The sequence below is a fragment of the Lacerta agilis genome, chromosome 5 (assembly GCF_009819535.1).
Source record: "Lacerta agilis isolate rLacAgi1 chromosome 5, rLacAgi1.pri, whole genome shotgun sequence".
Taxonomy (NCBI): domain Eukaryota; kingdom Metazoa; phylum Chordata; class Lepidosauria; order Squamata; family Lacertidae; genus Lacerta; species Lacerta agilis.
Window position 1 is genome coordinate 95,094,522 of NC_046316.1, and position 14,897 is coordinate 95,109,418.

General features: G+C 47.1%; 1 protein-coding gene across 1 annotated transcript in view; it reads right to left on the minus strand.

Annotated features, from left to right (window-relative positions):
* Positions 1-14,755, minus strand: part of ATP13A5 (ATPase 13A5) — a 59,287-nt gene extending 44,532 nt beyond the window's left edge. Inside the window, exons 1-3 of the mRNA XM_033150937.1 lie at positions 14,582-14,755; positions 928-1,101; positions 175-318 (exon numbers count right to left, since the gene is read on the minus strand). Of these exons, the coding sequence (XP_033006828.1) occupies positions 175-318; positions 928-1,101; positions 14,582-14,644 (381 nt within the window). The 5' untranslated portion in view covers positions 14,645-14,755. The remainder of the gene's footprint in view (positions 1-174; positions 319-927; positions 1,102-14,581) is intronic.
* Positions 14,756-14,897: the final 142 nt, after the last annotated feature.

Consider the following 14,897-nt stretch of genomic DNA (forward strand, 5'->3'; position numbering starts at 1 on the left):
GACTCATTGCTAAAACCGTGTTTATGGAAGACAATCTTACTCGGGGGATCGCCAAAGAAGAAATAGACCATTTCCTCCGATCTGGAAAAGAAGGGGCAGGGAAGGGAGGGATAGCAAGAAGCCTCTTTTGGGGGCCCATCACTCATTTGCCGGCTTGTGCCGAGGAAAGCTCACCGTCATTCCAGGCTTCATGATGGCCCTACTGATGACGGAATCCTGGTCTGCGCCAAAAAGGAGGTGGTCCAGCTTCTCACTGTCCAAGACACTCTGCAAATCAAGGCGGATCACCTTCTTCCTGGTATATTTCTGAAACTCATCCTAGGGGAGAGAAAACACAGCATCAATCCTGCTGGGAATTCACAACCCGGTTAAAGCAGGACAAATAACGCAGCTATTGATACAAGCCTTAGTGCTTTTCCACATTCAACTTCTGCCCTGCTCTTTCCAGGCTGAGGTCCGCACTTTAGCGTTCTATGTCCAAGCATGGAGGGTTTTGTTGTTTTTTGCCCTGGAATTTCCCCCCAAAAAACCCACTTCAAAGCTGAATCGGAGCAAATGTCCATTCTGGTTTTCTGCAGATTAATGTTTGCGCTGATTGAGCTTTAAAGAGCGGGTTTTCGGACTCACTTACGGACTCACTCTTAAAAACGTGTTTATGGAAGACAATCTTACTCGGCTACGGGGGATTGCCAAAGAAAGAAAGAAAACCTCCCTAAGTTTATCCTGACCTCTTTTAAAGCCCTCCAAATTGGTGGTCGTCACTGCCTCCTGCAGATGCGAGTTCCGCAGGTTAACCAATTCTTGGGTTGCTGCCCAGCGAGATGCGGGAGACTCAGCCTGCAGGAAGCTCCGCGATGCCCTGCCTGGCTGCAACCTCCGGGGATGAGAATTTGGGGAAGTTGCTTTGGAGATGCAACAGGTACCCACCGTTGTCCGCAAGAGCACGACATCGGCCTCCTCCAAGTCGCAGGGCACGCAGTTGGCCCACACGTCCCACTCGGGCTTCCAGTAGAAGAGGAGGAGGAGGACTCCGCAGGACAGGACGTACCCAGCAATGCACAGGGCCCTCCGGCACCCTTTAGTCTTGTAGCCAAATATATCCTGGGGGGCGGGGGGGGGGGGAGAGAGAGAGAGAGAGAGAGAGAGAGAGAGAGAGATGTATATCAGTATAAATGCCCTGCATCATCAGAACTGCAGGTGGAGGAAATGGACAGAGAGAAGTGTTTCTCCCTCTCACATAATCAGTGCCGGATTCACAGATAAGCAAAACAAGCTATAGCTTAGGCCCCACTCTCTTGGGACTCCAAAAAAAAATTAAAGGGAAAAAAACACTGGATGTACAGGTGAAACTCAAAAAATTTGAATATCGTGGGAATGTCTCCATTTATGTAAGCAATTGTTTTCATTAGCTACTGGAGTTGAATATAGGAGATAGACTCATGACATGCAAAGCGAGATATGTCAAAGTTGAGTTTGTGAATTTGGGGTTCTCATCAGCTGTGCACCATAATCATCACAATTATAACAAAGAAAGGCTGGATGTATATCGCTTTGCATGTCATGAGTCTATCTCCGATATTAGTTTCACCTTTTAAGTTGAATTACTGAAAGAAATGAACCTCTCCATGATATTCTAATTTTTTTGAGTTTCACCTGTACATTTCCAAAATATAAGATAAAAAGAAAAGAAAATAAAACCTACAAACAGCAACAGTGTTTTGTGTTGTGTAGGCTTCCATGATGGAAGTCATGGGACCCGCCTGCTAGTCTGCTCCCTCAAATATCACTGCTTTGCTCCTTTCTATATACAGTAGTGGTACCTCGGGTTAAGAACTTACCTAATTCGTTCTGCAGGTCCATTCTTAACCTGAAACTGTTCTTAACCTGAAGCACCACTTTAGCTAATGGGGCCTCCCGCTGCCACCGCGTGATTTCTGTTCTCATCCTGAAGCAAAGTTCTTAACCCGAGGTACTATTTCTGGGTTAGCGGAGTCTGTAACCTGAAGCGTCTGTAACCCGAGGTACCACTATATAGGGTGCCTGCATTCTGCATGGACTGGTTTATACTTCTTCTTAATTGTATTTCACTATTAATATACTTCTTCTTATTTCTGTTTTTCAGTTCAACAGTTACTTTAATAAAGATACATATTTTGTTATGTGCAAATGGCTTGAGATACCTATGAGGTCCATCAATTACCATCTAGCATATATTCAACACAAAAAAACAGTGACAATGTGTTGTAGACAAAGGACAGCTGGACATATCAAGGGCCCATTCCCTTCAGGAGCTGAGGGCCGCATCAAACCTCAATCCGGCCCTGCACAAAATATTCGTCAAGCCCCTTCTGATTTATTGCTAAAGAGTGAGCTTTCTGCGGGAAAGCGGTGCGCCAAAGGAAAAGAAGATAAAATAATGATATTAGAGGGTTTTCGTAATACATAAGGGTTTGAATAAAAACTCTGCGGAGGTGTCGGTGGGAAGTCAGTCTGGGAAACAAAGTTGCTATCTAATTTGAAGCTAATTTGAGAAAATTTGGAAACTTCATAAAATATATGTTTTTTGGGGGGGGGGAGTGAGAAGCCTCGACCGCAGAGAAAGGAGAGTAGCACACTTGTTCTCTCTCTTTCAGGACCGCAGCCGGAAGGGCCCTGATCCACCCTTTGCACCTCGAGAGCAGGCACACCGGTCACCTGGCCTCTGCTTTCGTTGCAATGGCAAGAAGAAGCCTCTCTCTATTCCGTTCCAATTGCAGAAACTATTTCTAAATGTGCATCTATTGACGCAAGCGAATTAGCACCTGCAGCTGTTAGGGAAATTGGTTTTTATTCTGCATTTTGTGTTTCCATCCTGTATTTTTATGCTGTGGACTGCCCTGAGATCTACGGATGAAAGGCAACATACAAATCTAATTAATTAATTAATTAATTAAGGTCCTCTTTTGGAGAATGGTTTGGGTTTTTTCGTGGGGAGGGAGTTGATGTGTCACTCCTACTGAAACCAATTCCCTTACACACACAAATATATATTTATATATAAATATATATTTATATACCGGTATACACACACACACACACACACACACAGTAGGTGTTTAATCACACTTTCAAACATTCACCTGTTTCTACAACAGTTTATGTGGAGAAAGACACCCCTTTATGATCCTTTACAAAGGTTCCCCCCCTTCCTTCCTTCCTTCTCCCTTCTGAATTTTTGGGCTCTTTTGGCAACACAAAGGAAAAGCATTATTCACACGCAAATTGAAACTGAATCCCAAATTTAAAAGAAGGCGTCAGTCTTAACAGGCTTCCTTGAAAATTACATTCATCAAAACAGTAGGATTTCAAAGAAAATGCACTTATTCATATTAATTAATTAATTAATTAAATTTGTATGCCACCCTTCATCCGAAGATCACACATGGCAGGTCATTTAGGGTGGAAGTGTTAAAGGGAAATATGCCCATAACATGAGGGACGAAGCTCCTGCTGCCCCAGGGGTAATAATAATAATAATAATAATAATAATAATAATAATAATAATAATAATAATAATAATTTATTATTATTTCTACCCCGCCCATCTGGCTGGGTTTCCCCAGCCACTCTGAGTGGCTTCCAGCAGATATTAGGATACATTAAAACACCAGTCATTAAAAACTTCCCTAAACAGGGCTGCCTTTAGATGTCTTGTAAATGTCAGAAGGGATGCCTTCTGACTTTCCCCAACGCAGCAATTATTTATTTGCTAATATTTCTATCCTGCTTACACTGACAGAAATCTCAAAGGGGTGTACAAATGGAGGGGGGGCTATTAAAACAGAGAAGCCGTTGCAGAGATGCCTGCGTTTGTATTCCACCCAAACTCAAACCAGGGACAAATAAAACGAGCCAAGAAGGCACCCGGAGTGGAAATGTGAACTTAAGGACAATAACTGGCACAACAATTAGCTGCAATCATAGGAAAACCAGTGTATGATAATCTGCTCAATTCAAATCTGAAGAGGGCTCCAAGCATAGGCAATAAATTCCTTCATGGTGTCTCACTAGCCGGCGTTTGGCTGGTTTTGAATTTGTTTCCAGTTATGCTTTCTATATTTCATGCTGCCTTTGCATTTACAGAGGCACCAAAAATCCCCCCACTGAAAAAGGGGGGAAATAATAAGAATATAATATAATAATATTTTATAATATTCTAATTATTATAATAAAATATTATTATTACTACAATAATAATACTGTAATAATAATAATAATAATAATAATAATAATAATAATAATTTATACCCCACTGATCTGGCTGGGTTTCCAGCTCCCAACAGAATATTAAACAGCATAAAACTTCAAACATTAAAACGGGGAAGGAAGAAAAAGAAATAAGGGAGAGCCCTTTTAAAATGTGTGGGGTTTTCTTGGGAGGGGGGTTATTGTTATTCGGTGGTCATTTTCTGTTTTGTTTATGTATTTTGTGGTTTTCTATTTTAATTTTATTCTGCGAACCGCCCTGGGAACTCTGGCTATAGGGCAGTAGATGAATCCAATTTTTAAAAAACTGTTTTAAAAATAACTGGAGGCACGAGGCCATGTGCTCCCTCAGAGGGGCTGGGGCAACCCAGTCGGATGGGTGGCATATAAATGATAAAATTATTATTATTATTATTATTATTATTATTATTATTATTATTATTATTATTTATTTCTTCCTGCCCACCCCATGCAGCGACTGCCAAAGGCTCCCCCAAGGCCTGTTGGCTCCCCAATCCCTGCGCCCCAGCCCCTGCCCCCCATGCCCGCCCCCCCCCCGGTGGCACGCACCTGGGGGCACCTGGGCAGCCTCTCGGGGGTGGAGGGGGCCGATCCGCTGTTGATGAAGCTGATGCTCAGGAGGCGGCCATGGGAGCTGGCGCTGGCCACCGCCGGCGACCGCTTCCCCCCCCAGGGCCAGGGCGGCAGCCAGGGGACCCCGCTCGGCCTGTGCTCCACGGTGCCAGTGGCCGGGCCCCACGGCCAGCCGGGGAGGGAGGCGGGGGCGGCCCTCGGGCCCCTGACGCTGCCCCACAGCCAGGAGGAGCCGCCGGGCCAGAAGCCGAGCCAGGCAGGGAGGCCGGGACCAGGGAAGAAGGATGCTCGGAGCCAGGAGCGGCCCACCCGTCGCCATCGCCCGCATCCCCATCGCCACGACGACTTGGCCTTCTCATATCGGTACACTGATCCCCGAACGCAGCACGGCAGCCCGAAAAGGAGGGCCCAAAACACACACGACCCACACGTGGATCGTGGCCGGATCAAGACAAGGCCTCGAGAGATGCAGGGAAGGAGCCTGGCGAGCCTCCCGGGTGTTATGAGAAAAATCTGCTCCTTTTTCCTCATGGCAGCCATGTCCAAAGTCCGCCTCAGGGGCCCAATCCGCCTGCCGTGGCAGTTTATTTTCTTCAATCCTCAAAAAAGCTCAACAACTTTGGTTGGCCCTTCACGGCCCTTCGCTTCATCAAATCTGGCCCTCTTTGAAAAATGTTTGGACACCACTGCCTTATGGGGTACCCAAGAGCCCGTATACAGTCCTGAAGTGGGTCCCCTATCGGTAGGAGAAAATAACAGAGCCCAAGCAGAGAATATTGAGAAGCAAAGCAGCTAGGAAGCCTGATCTTTATTAAACTGTTGCAACAGGGAGGGTCCCCACTCCCCCCATGCAGGAGGGAAGAGGAACCCAGAACAATGGTGTGCAAGCTTTGGAATTGCCCACCCTGTAACCCAAGACCAACCCCTAATACATCATCCATACATCCCAGAAAGAGGTGGTCCCCAGCAGAAACTGGAGTGTGCTGCTTCTCTCCTGTCCGCCAGGATACATAATAATGCCTTATCTGATTGCCTTTTCTGGGTAGCCTGGCCATATTATTATTATTATTATTATTATTATTATTATTATTATTATTATTATTATTGCCCCACCCATCTGGCTGGGTTTCCCCAGCCACTCTGGGCAGCTCCCAATTGAATATTAAAAACACAATACAGCATTAAACATTAGAAACTTCCCTAAACAGGGCTGCCTTCAGATGTCTTCTAAAATTTTATTTCTTTAATATCTGGCTGGAGGGCGTTCCACAGTGTGGGCACCACCACCGAGAAGGCCCTCTGCCTGGTTCCCTGTAACCTCGCTTCTCGCAGGTAGGGAACTGCCAGAAGGCCCTCGGAGCTGGACCTCATTCCTTTGAGATCGTAAATAACGTATTTTTCTGTCTATAAGACGCCCCCATGTAAAAGATGCCAGCTATTATGGGGGACTCCGGTTTAAGAAAATGGGGGGAGATACTATCCATGTATAAGACGAGCCCAGATTTCGAACATTATTTTAGAGTAAAAAAACCTAGTCTTATACATGGAAATGTATGGTACTTAGTTCCTGAATCTCTTACGCATATTGATAGTTTTCTCAGCTTCACAGATCCTTGCCAGGCTCAAAACAAAATCGAAAATTCTTTCTAGTAGCACCTTAGAGACCAACTGATCAGCTGAAAACCTGTTGACGACTCTTAACGGCTGTAATTAGTCTTGCAGGGAAAGGCAAGTGGTGAGATGGCTAAAGATAGCTTTGTTATGTATAATGAGATAAGAATCCAATGTCTTTGTTCACACCAGGTTTCTCCGTGGTTTTAAGTTTGGTGATTAGTTGTAATTCAGCCACTTCTCTTTCCAGTCTATTTCTGAAATTTCTTTGTATTAAGACAGCTACTTTGAGATCTTTTATAGAATGTCCTGGGAGATTGAAGTGTTCTCCTACTGGTTTCTCTGTCTTGTGATTCCTGATATCAGATTTATGTCCATTTATCCTTTGGCGTAGGGTTTGGCCTGTTTGTCCAATATAGAGAGCTGAAGGGCACTGTTGGCATTTGATTGCATACACAATGTTGGAAGATGAGCTGATCACCCATTCCCATCACCCTTCTGAGCAATACCCCTCCCCACTCCCTCACTATATTTAAGGATCTGGTGACTTCTGTTTCAGTGTATCTGAAGAAGTGTGCATGCACACGAAAGCTCATACCAAGAACAAACTCAGTTGGTCTCTAAGGTGCTACTAGAAAGAATTTTCGATTTTGTTTCGACTATGGCAGACCAACACGGCTACCCACCTGTAACTGCAACCTTGCCAGGCTGTATTTCAAAAGGGAGGTGGAAGCCCCTGCAGTCCAAAGACAATTGGGAAGCTTTTCCCATTTCCTTCCTCCTTGCAGAGAAATATTTGCGGTCAATTTGGGAGAGTCAAAAGGGCTTCAGGGTTGCTCTCCTGTACTACTGTTTCAGACCCTATACTTTTATGCGTGTGTGTTTGCAGTGTACATTTATGAACATTTATTATTATATATGTAAGACCTTAGAATTCCTATAACACTGGGGAGAGCAGCCCACAGGCAGAGGGGGGGCCACCGCAGAAAAGTCCTCTCAACCGCTGCCCCCCAGGAGGACCGCATGGCTATTGAGACCCCTACCGCTCCCTGGCTGCCCCCACGGGGACTCCCTTTCGCCAAGTAACTTGATGGCCACAGTTTTAGCGTGTACACGGCCCAAAATGAGAGTCAGAGGCTTTTTCAGTTAGCGCAAACTGTCTCCCAACTTCCACACATCTAGTTTATTTTTATTTTTATTATTTTAAAAAGGGTTTATTTTTCAGATTTTGAAATTTACAAACGGTTATCAAGCAACCCAAACAAAAAGAGAATTCCACCAATTCCCCTGGACTTCCCTCCTCCTTCCCCTTTGTGGGTCCTTATCTTCACCTTTTCCCCTCCTCATCTTCTCTACTGATCCAAATCTATGAAATCTCCATTACAGGCACAGTCCAACGTTAAACTACAAGCATCATTCCAATCCAATTGTTTACAATGATTTTTAAGGTAACATATATATTTCCCCCATTCCTTGTGAAAATTTTGTTCCTCCTGGTTTCTAAAAACCTCTGGGAGGTGCCATGTTGGGGAAGGCTGGCTTGTCAAATGGATGCTGCTATAGGGAACGCTGTCAATCAACGCTGTCAATCAACTGCCAGCACCATGGTGGGGGCTCAGGCCATTCCTGCCTTGCAGGGGGTGTGACTAGATGACCCTCAGAGTCCCTTCCAGCTCCACAATTCCACGGTTCCCTAGTCAACAACTGTTTTGGCAGGGATTCCTTCCCCCTCCGCCCTTAATAGCAGCTTTGCTCTGTGTTATAAGAATTTAAGGTCTCAAATATACAAATTAAATGTTCATAAATTTACAAGGCAAACACAAACATAAGTATGTAAACCACGTGTCTGAAATAGTACAAGAGCAATCCTGAAACCATTTCCCAAATGGACCTCAAATGTTTCTCTGCAAGGAGGAAGGAAGTGGGAAAAGCCTCTCCCTTGTCTTTTGCTTACCTGTCTTTAGGGCCTCTTTGGGTATGAATAGGATTCAGGAATTAAGGTATTTACCATCACAAAAGTTACTGCTCAAGTAAGCAATCAGTGACCATTGTCAGGTATCCTGGCAGACAGGATTTTTGTTGTAGACTGCCTCCTCCTGGGATGGTGTTTTGGGGGGTGGTCTTAAGCTACAGGGTGGGCAATTTCAAAGTCTACATAAGGGCTTGCGCACCATTGTTCTGGGTTCCTCCTCCCTCCTGCATGGGGGGAGTGGAGACCCTGTTGCAACAGTTAATAAAGATCAGGCTTACTAGCTGCTTTGCTTCTCAATATTCTCTGCTTGGCCTCTTATTTTCTCCTACCCACAGAGAACCTACTTAAGGACTCTATACGGGCTTTTGGATACCCCATAAAGAAAAAGGAGCAGGTTTTGTTTACATCACTCTGCCTTCAGATATCAGCAAGTGATTAAATGCTCACCTGGACCTACTACAATTTTTTTAAAAACCCTTCCTGATTCCTGCATACCAAGCTCCCGTTAAAGGCCAGGAGCAAGCTAGGCTGGTACGGTTGCATTTTGCCCACAGCCTCCTCCTGCCTCTGCGGCAGGATCTTTATCTCTTGCAATAACCTGCCCTGCGGGTTCAGCCTCTCCACTTCAAAAAACGGAATGGCTATTTATTCCAGCAAAGACACATGTTTCAGGGGATAAGGCCACTCTGCAAAAGCTATGCTTAATGTGCACAAAGCATTGCATGGAAGTTTGCATTTGCAGAATGGCTTTTTTTTTTGCAGAGAACAGGAGCAGGTGCAGAAGCTAAAGCTGGGGGGGGGGAGAGAGAAGGTGGAGTCTTCGTTAAGATGGAGTCTGATGTTAATGGACAAATCATCCCTGGGAGTCTGGGTCTGTCTCAGAAGCCGCCAGCAGGTTGGGGAAGGGACTTCTCTCTCTCTCTCTCTCTCTCTCACCAGGCTGAGAATAGTTCTGGACTGGACTAATGAGTAAGAACCTAAAGAAAACTGGACTGCGTTGCTAGTTATTTAAGAGCAATGGGTTGGCTTGTATTTACAACATTTTTTGTAACAAGTTTATGGAAGGCAAAAAAGGCTCCCAAATGAATCAAAATAAAGACTCAGCTATACACCTGCAAATACAGTGGTACCTCGGTTTTCGAAGTAATCCATTCCGGAAGACCGTTCGAGTTCAGAAAGTTCAGAAACCGAAAACTCAATAGCCGACCGCCTCAGGGTCTTGTACACAGCTGAAGCAGCGCGGCATTTTCGACTTCCGGGGCGCGTTAGAAAACCGAAGTATCTACTTCCAGGTTTACGGCATTCAAAAACTGAAATGTTCGTCAAAGGAGACGTTCGAAAACTGGGGTACCACTGTAAAATGTTTAAGTGTGTTGAAAAGTGCAATACACAAATGTGACACTAGATGGTGACGGTGAGCTATGTCAAATTCAATATGTTTTTCAAAACTTTTTTTAAAAAAGCATTTCCACAGTGTTTTTTTTTACATGTGTGTAGATTCCACCCAAGATCCAAGTTGGGGGGGGGGGGTTGATTGTTTTGTAGGTGAGCTCTTCCCTCCACACTTAGCTGGCCCCTCCTGGAGGCAGCGGCAATGATGGTGGAAGGAAGACAGCTTCACCAAGAAGATACCAGGACAGTGGCCAGGCTTGCTTTGCCTTCCAGCTTTGCGGCACAAACTCCCTCCTCCCCAGCTGTTGTTCCAATCTGCCTTCCTCTTGCCACAGATCATCCCCCCAACACTTGAGCCCTTGTGGCTGCAGGACAGGATCCTCCAGCTGGAAGGGGGGGAAACGAGCCCATTTCAAAAAGCGGCTGATCTCAGAAATGCCGATGCAGCATGCAGGCAAGGCGGAGGAAAGCCTGGTGGAGGAAGCCAGCAGTGGCGCCGTTGCCCCAGGGGAACAGCCGGCCTGCAGTGGCACAGCCCTGGGACTGCCATCAAGGCACCAGGTGATGCTCCCAGGTGAGAGAGCAGCCAAGGCGTTCGGATGACTCCCCCCAAAATGAAGGGGCAGACAGACCCCATTCCCCCACCTCCAGGGTGTGTGGAAAAGATGTCTCCAGTCCTTCCACTGGGTGGGGGTGATGGAAAGAGTGTTGGAGATTCAATCCCCGTGTGCAGTCATGGGATTGTTGTCTATCACATGACGGTGTGTGTTTTGATTCCACAGGAATGGGATGTGACAGATACAGGATGTTTGTATTACTGTGTTCCCTGAAGTGGGACTATCGTCCTTTGTTCTCTCTCTTTGCTGCCTGATAATAAAGAGAGAGGGAGCCATGTTACAGTGCTCAGTGTGTATTTATATGTAAATAAAGTAGATTAGCCTAAATGCTGAGTTGCTGAGTTCTGTTACGCAACTGTGCAAACCTCTGCAGATCCCTAAGTGTGCTGATGCCAGAAGACATCAGTCGCTGTGATGTTCACGCTGAGGAATGCTTTTGAAGCTCCCGAACGATCGCCCAGGAGGAAGGGAACATGCCAGTTGGGCAATTGTCTCTGCCAAGGTCCTATTTGTGAGTAGGACATTCCTGACAAAGAGTTCATGTGTTTCTCTCTTTCCCTTTCTCTCTCTAGGGATGTCACAGGGAAGATGGAGCAAGCTTCTTTTCTGCTGGTTCAGAATCCACCTGAACCAGTGGATTCAAACTGCAAGAAATGAGATTCCAACTCCTCACTGGCGGTAAGAGCCATTCAATGGCAGAACAGACTCCCTCCGAAAGTGGTTCACTCTCCTCCCTTCGACGTTTCGAAGCAGAGGTTGTGTGGCCACCTGCCAGGTGTTTTTTTTTAAAGGTATGGTTCATGCATTGCAGGGGGTTGGACTAGATGGCCCTTGGGGAGCCCTTCCAATTCTACAATTTCACTACTGTAGTTAAACTTACAGACCGTTTCCCCCTCTGAGTGGGGTGTTACTGAGCTCAGTTTGGGGGACTGGGGGTAAACTGCCAAAATGGTGAAGCTGATCACCCCAGAATCGAAGAAAACGTTGGTCAGGAAACTCTGGCTCTTGACAGGAGCAGCTCTGAATCTCTGTCTGGAGGGCAGCCGTGTTTTTCCATCCAGAGTGTAAGAAGCAGAGATGTGGGCAAGGCCTTGGGCTGCGGGGATACAGTTCCAAGTTAAGCTGCATGCTGTTCCTCTAAGAGTTATGTTGGATCATCTTCTGCTATTTGCATATCCTGTTCTTTGCTTTTCCCTTCCCCAAGACTCACTCATATAAAAAAAAATTCCTTCCAGTATCACCTTAGAAACCAACTAAGTTTGTTCTTGGTATGTGCTTTCGTGTGCATGCACACTTCTTCAGATACACTGAAGCAGAAAACACCAGACCCTTAAATATAGCGAGAGAGTGAGGAGGGGTATTACTCAGAAGGGTGGAGGGAATGGAGGATCGGTGTGGAAAACCTGTTGATGACTGTTAACAACTGCAATTGGTCTTACAGGAAAACGCAAGGGGTGAGATGGCCAAAAATAGCTTTCTCATGTATAATGAGATAAGAATCCAATGTCTCTATTCAGACCAGGTCTCTCCATGGTTTTAAGTTTGGTAATAAGTGGCAATCCAGCAACTTCTCTTTCCAGTCTGTTTCTGAAATTCTTTTGTAATAAGAAATAGACTGGTTTTCCACACCTATCAGCCAATCCTCCATTCCCACCACCCTTCTGAGTAATACCCCTCCCCACCCTCTCACTATATATAAGGGTCTGGTGACTTCTGTTTCAGTGTATCTGAAGAAGTGTGCATGCACACGAAAGCTCATACCAAGAACAAACTTAGCTGGTCTCTAAGGGACACAGGTGGCGTTGTGGGTTAAACCACAGAGCCTAGGGCTTGCCGATCAGAAGGTCAGCGGTTCAAATCCCCGCAATGACGGGGTGAGCTCCCGTTGCTCAGTCCCAGCTCCTGCCCACCTAGCAGTTCGAAAGCATGTCAAAGTGCAAGTATATAAATAGGTACCGCTCTGGCGGGAAGGTAAATGCGTTTCCGGATGCTGCTCTGGTTCGCTGGAAGCGGCTTAGTCATGCTGGCCACATGACCCAGAAGCTGTACGCCGGATCTCTCGGCCAGTAAAGCAAGATGAGCGCCGCAACCCCAGAGCCATCTGCAACTGGACCTAATGGTCAGGGGTCCCTTTACCTTTACCTTAAGGTGCTATTGGAAGGAATTTTTTAATTTTGTTTCGACTATGGCAGACCAACATGGCTACCTACCTGTAACTAGAACTCATGCTGATGACTCCTCTTGGATGTTATGGTGTTTATATCTCATTCCATAAGATGCACTGCATTCACTGGTCTTCTGCACCCCAAAAGGCCCCGTTTTGGTGGCAAGAGTCTCACCACAGAGGCTGGAGGCACCTGAGGAAGACCTTCTCTGGTGCCCTCAACTCACGGTGGTGGAAGGGGAATGCACCTAGTGGACTTGGAGCTCCCGAGAGGATCCCAGGCTCAGCCAGTAATAGCTGGCTTTGATCAGCGTCTGGAATTTAGCCCAGGAAGTGCCAATCCGTGGAGTCCATGAAGGATGAGAGTCGCCTGCTCCCAGCTCCTGGCACCAAACAAAAATAGTGCTGGCACGTTCTGGACCTGCTGAAGTTTCCAGAGTGCATCCAAGGGCAGCCCCACATGACATGCATTACAGTAGTCTAGTCGAGAAGCAGCCATAGCATGCCCAACCATGGCAAAAGCCTTTGGCGCAGATGGTATCCTCAACATGCAATCTTCTATGTTTCTGCACCAAGGGAAGCCCCATCATGTTCCATGGCCCTTACTCCCAGGTAAGATAACCATGTAGCTGAATGCACATCCATTCTGGATTTTGGATGCCCCTCAAACATCCAAAAATAACAGCACCAGGTTCAGGACCGCTCCCACAATGCTAGCCTGCTCTTTAATTGGGGGTCGGGTGGTGGACTCTCCTTCACTGGGAGTCTGAAGCAGACGTTGGATGCCCATCTGTCTGGGATTCTTAAGGTGGCATTTCTGCGTTGCAGGGAGTCAGACTGGAGGGCCCTTTCCAACGCTACAATTCTGTGATTCAATGTGACCCCATCAAAGGCATTTACCCTAAACCCCAAGGAAGCATTTGTCCAAAATTAAAGTCGGCCGAACAATCCGCCTCCGGCGCCTGCAACTTTTCTGGATCAAGATTAAATTCATTCTCCCTCATCCAGTCCATCACTGAGGTTAAGAAGTTAGAATCATAGAATCATAGAGTTGGAAGAGACCACAAGGGCCATCCAGTTGCCCAAGTTGCCCAAGACAGTCTCCTCTCTACCACACCCGAGGCAGGAAGAATTGCAGAACAGAAGGGACCCCCCAGGGTCATCTAGTCCAACCCCCTGCAATGCAGGAATCTCAGCTAAAGCAGCCCTGACAGGCGTCCATCTAACCAGAGCTGGATGTCTCATACAGAGTGTGCCCTGTCCTGCACAGTCTCTGTGGTAGCTGTTAAAGAACAGAGTGGGGAAGTCAAGACCCACAGGCAGAGGAGGTGTCGCCCAGAACCTCCTTCTACGCCCTCCCTGCAAGGTAGGAGTGGGACCACTGCAATGCTGAGTCTCCCCAAACCCCACTCCACACCCAGGCAGGCTGTCCAGTGGGACACTGTGATGAATGGTACTGAAAGCTACTGAGAGATTTAGGAAAGCCAACACACGCCTCTTGGTATAGATCCTGGGAGGGTGGCCTAGGCAGGGCCCAGATGGAAATGGATCTGACAGTTCTGCCTTTCATCCAGAACCCCCTGGAGCTTCCTGCTCAAGCCACCTGGATAGTCTCCTAAACAGAAGCACTGCGTGCTGCAACCTTTTGTTGCAGTCCCCCTTTTCATTCTCGGCAGGCACCAGCCGACTCGCCTGGCCCGAATCCATCCCTTTTAAAGACCTCCGAGGGCACACCCACCTGTGGATTCCTGCCAAGGTCTTAAAATGCACAGGGAGAAAAGAGCAAGCCGCCCAACGCCCCCCCCCCCACCCCATCCCCTCGGTTGTGTGCTCAGGGGCGCTTTCCAGGGGCCACCCAGTGAGCCAGCCTTGGGCTAGGAGGAGCAAGCCGCCTTCTGGAGCCAAGAGCAGGAAGGAATTCGTGAGATTCCTGGAAATGCAGCTGATTTGGGGAGCCAGGAAGCTCAATTCTCTGCTGCCTCTTACCAGCTCATCCTCCTTTCCCCGGTTGAGGAGGTGACGGTGGTCCTGCAGAAGTTTTCCCCCCATCAAACTTGGCGGCTGTCAAGCAGTCCAGGGTGTCCTCTCCCCCAAGGATGGCAGCAGCAGCAGAAGCTCCGGCTGATCTGAACTCGGGGCAGGAGCCAGTCGCTGTCTCCATGGTGTTGTGCCTGCCTTTAAGAGCACACGCCTTCTTTTAGCCAAACCTGTTCCAGCCCTCTAGAGTCTTTCAGGCTTTCTCTCTCTCTCTCCCTCTCCCTCCCTCCGGTGTTATGTAAGACCCTGCAGGAGACACCTGAGG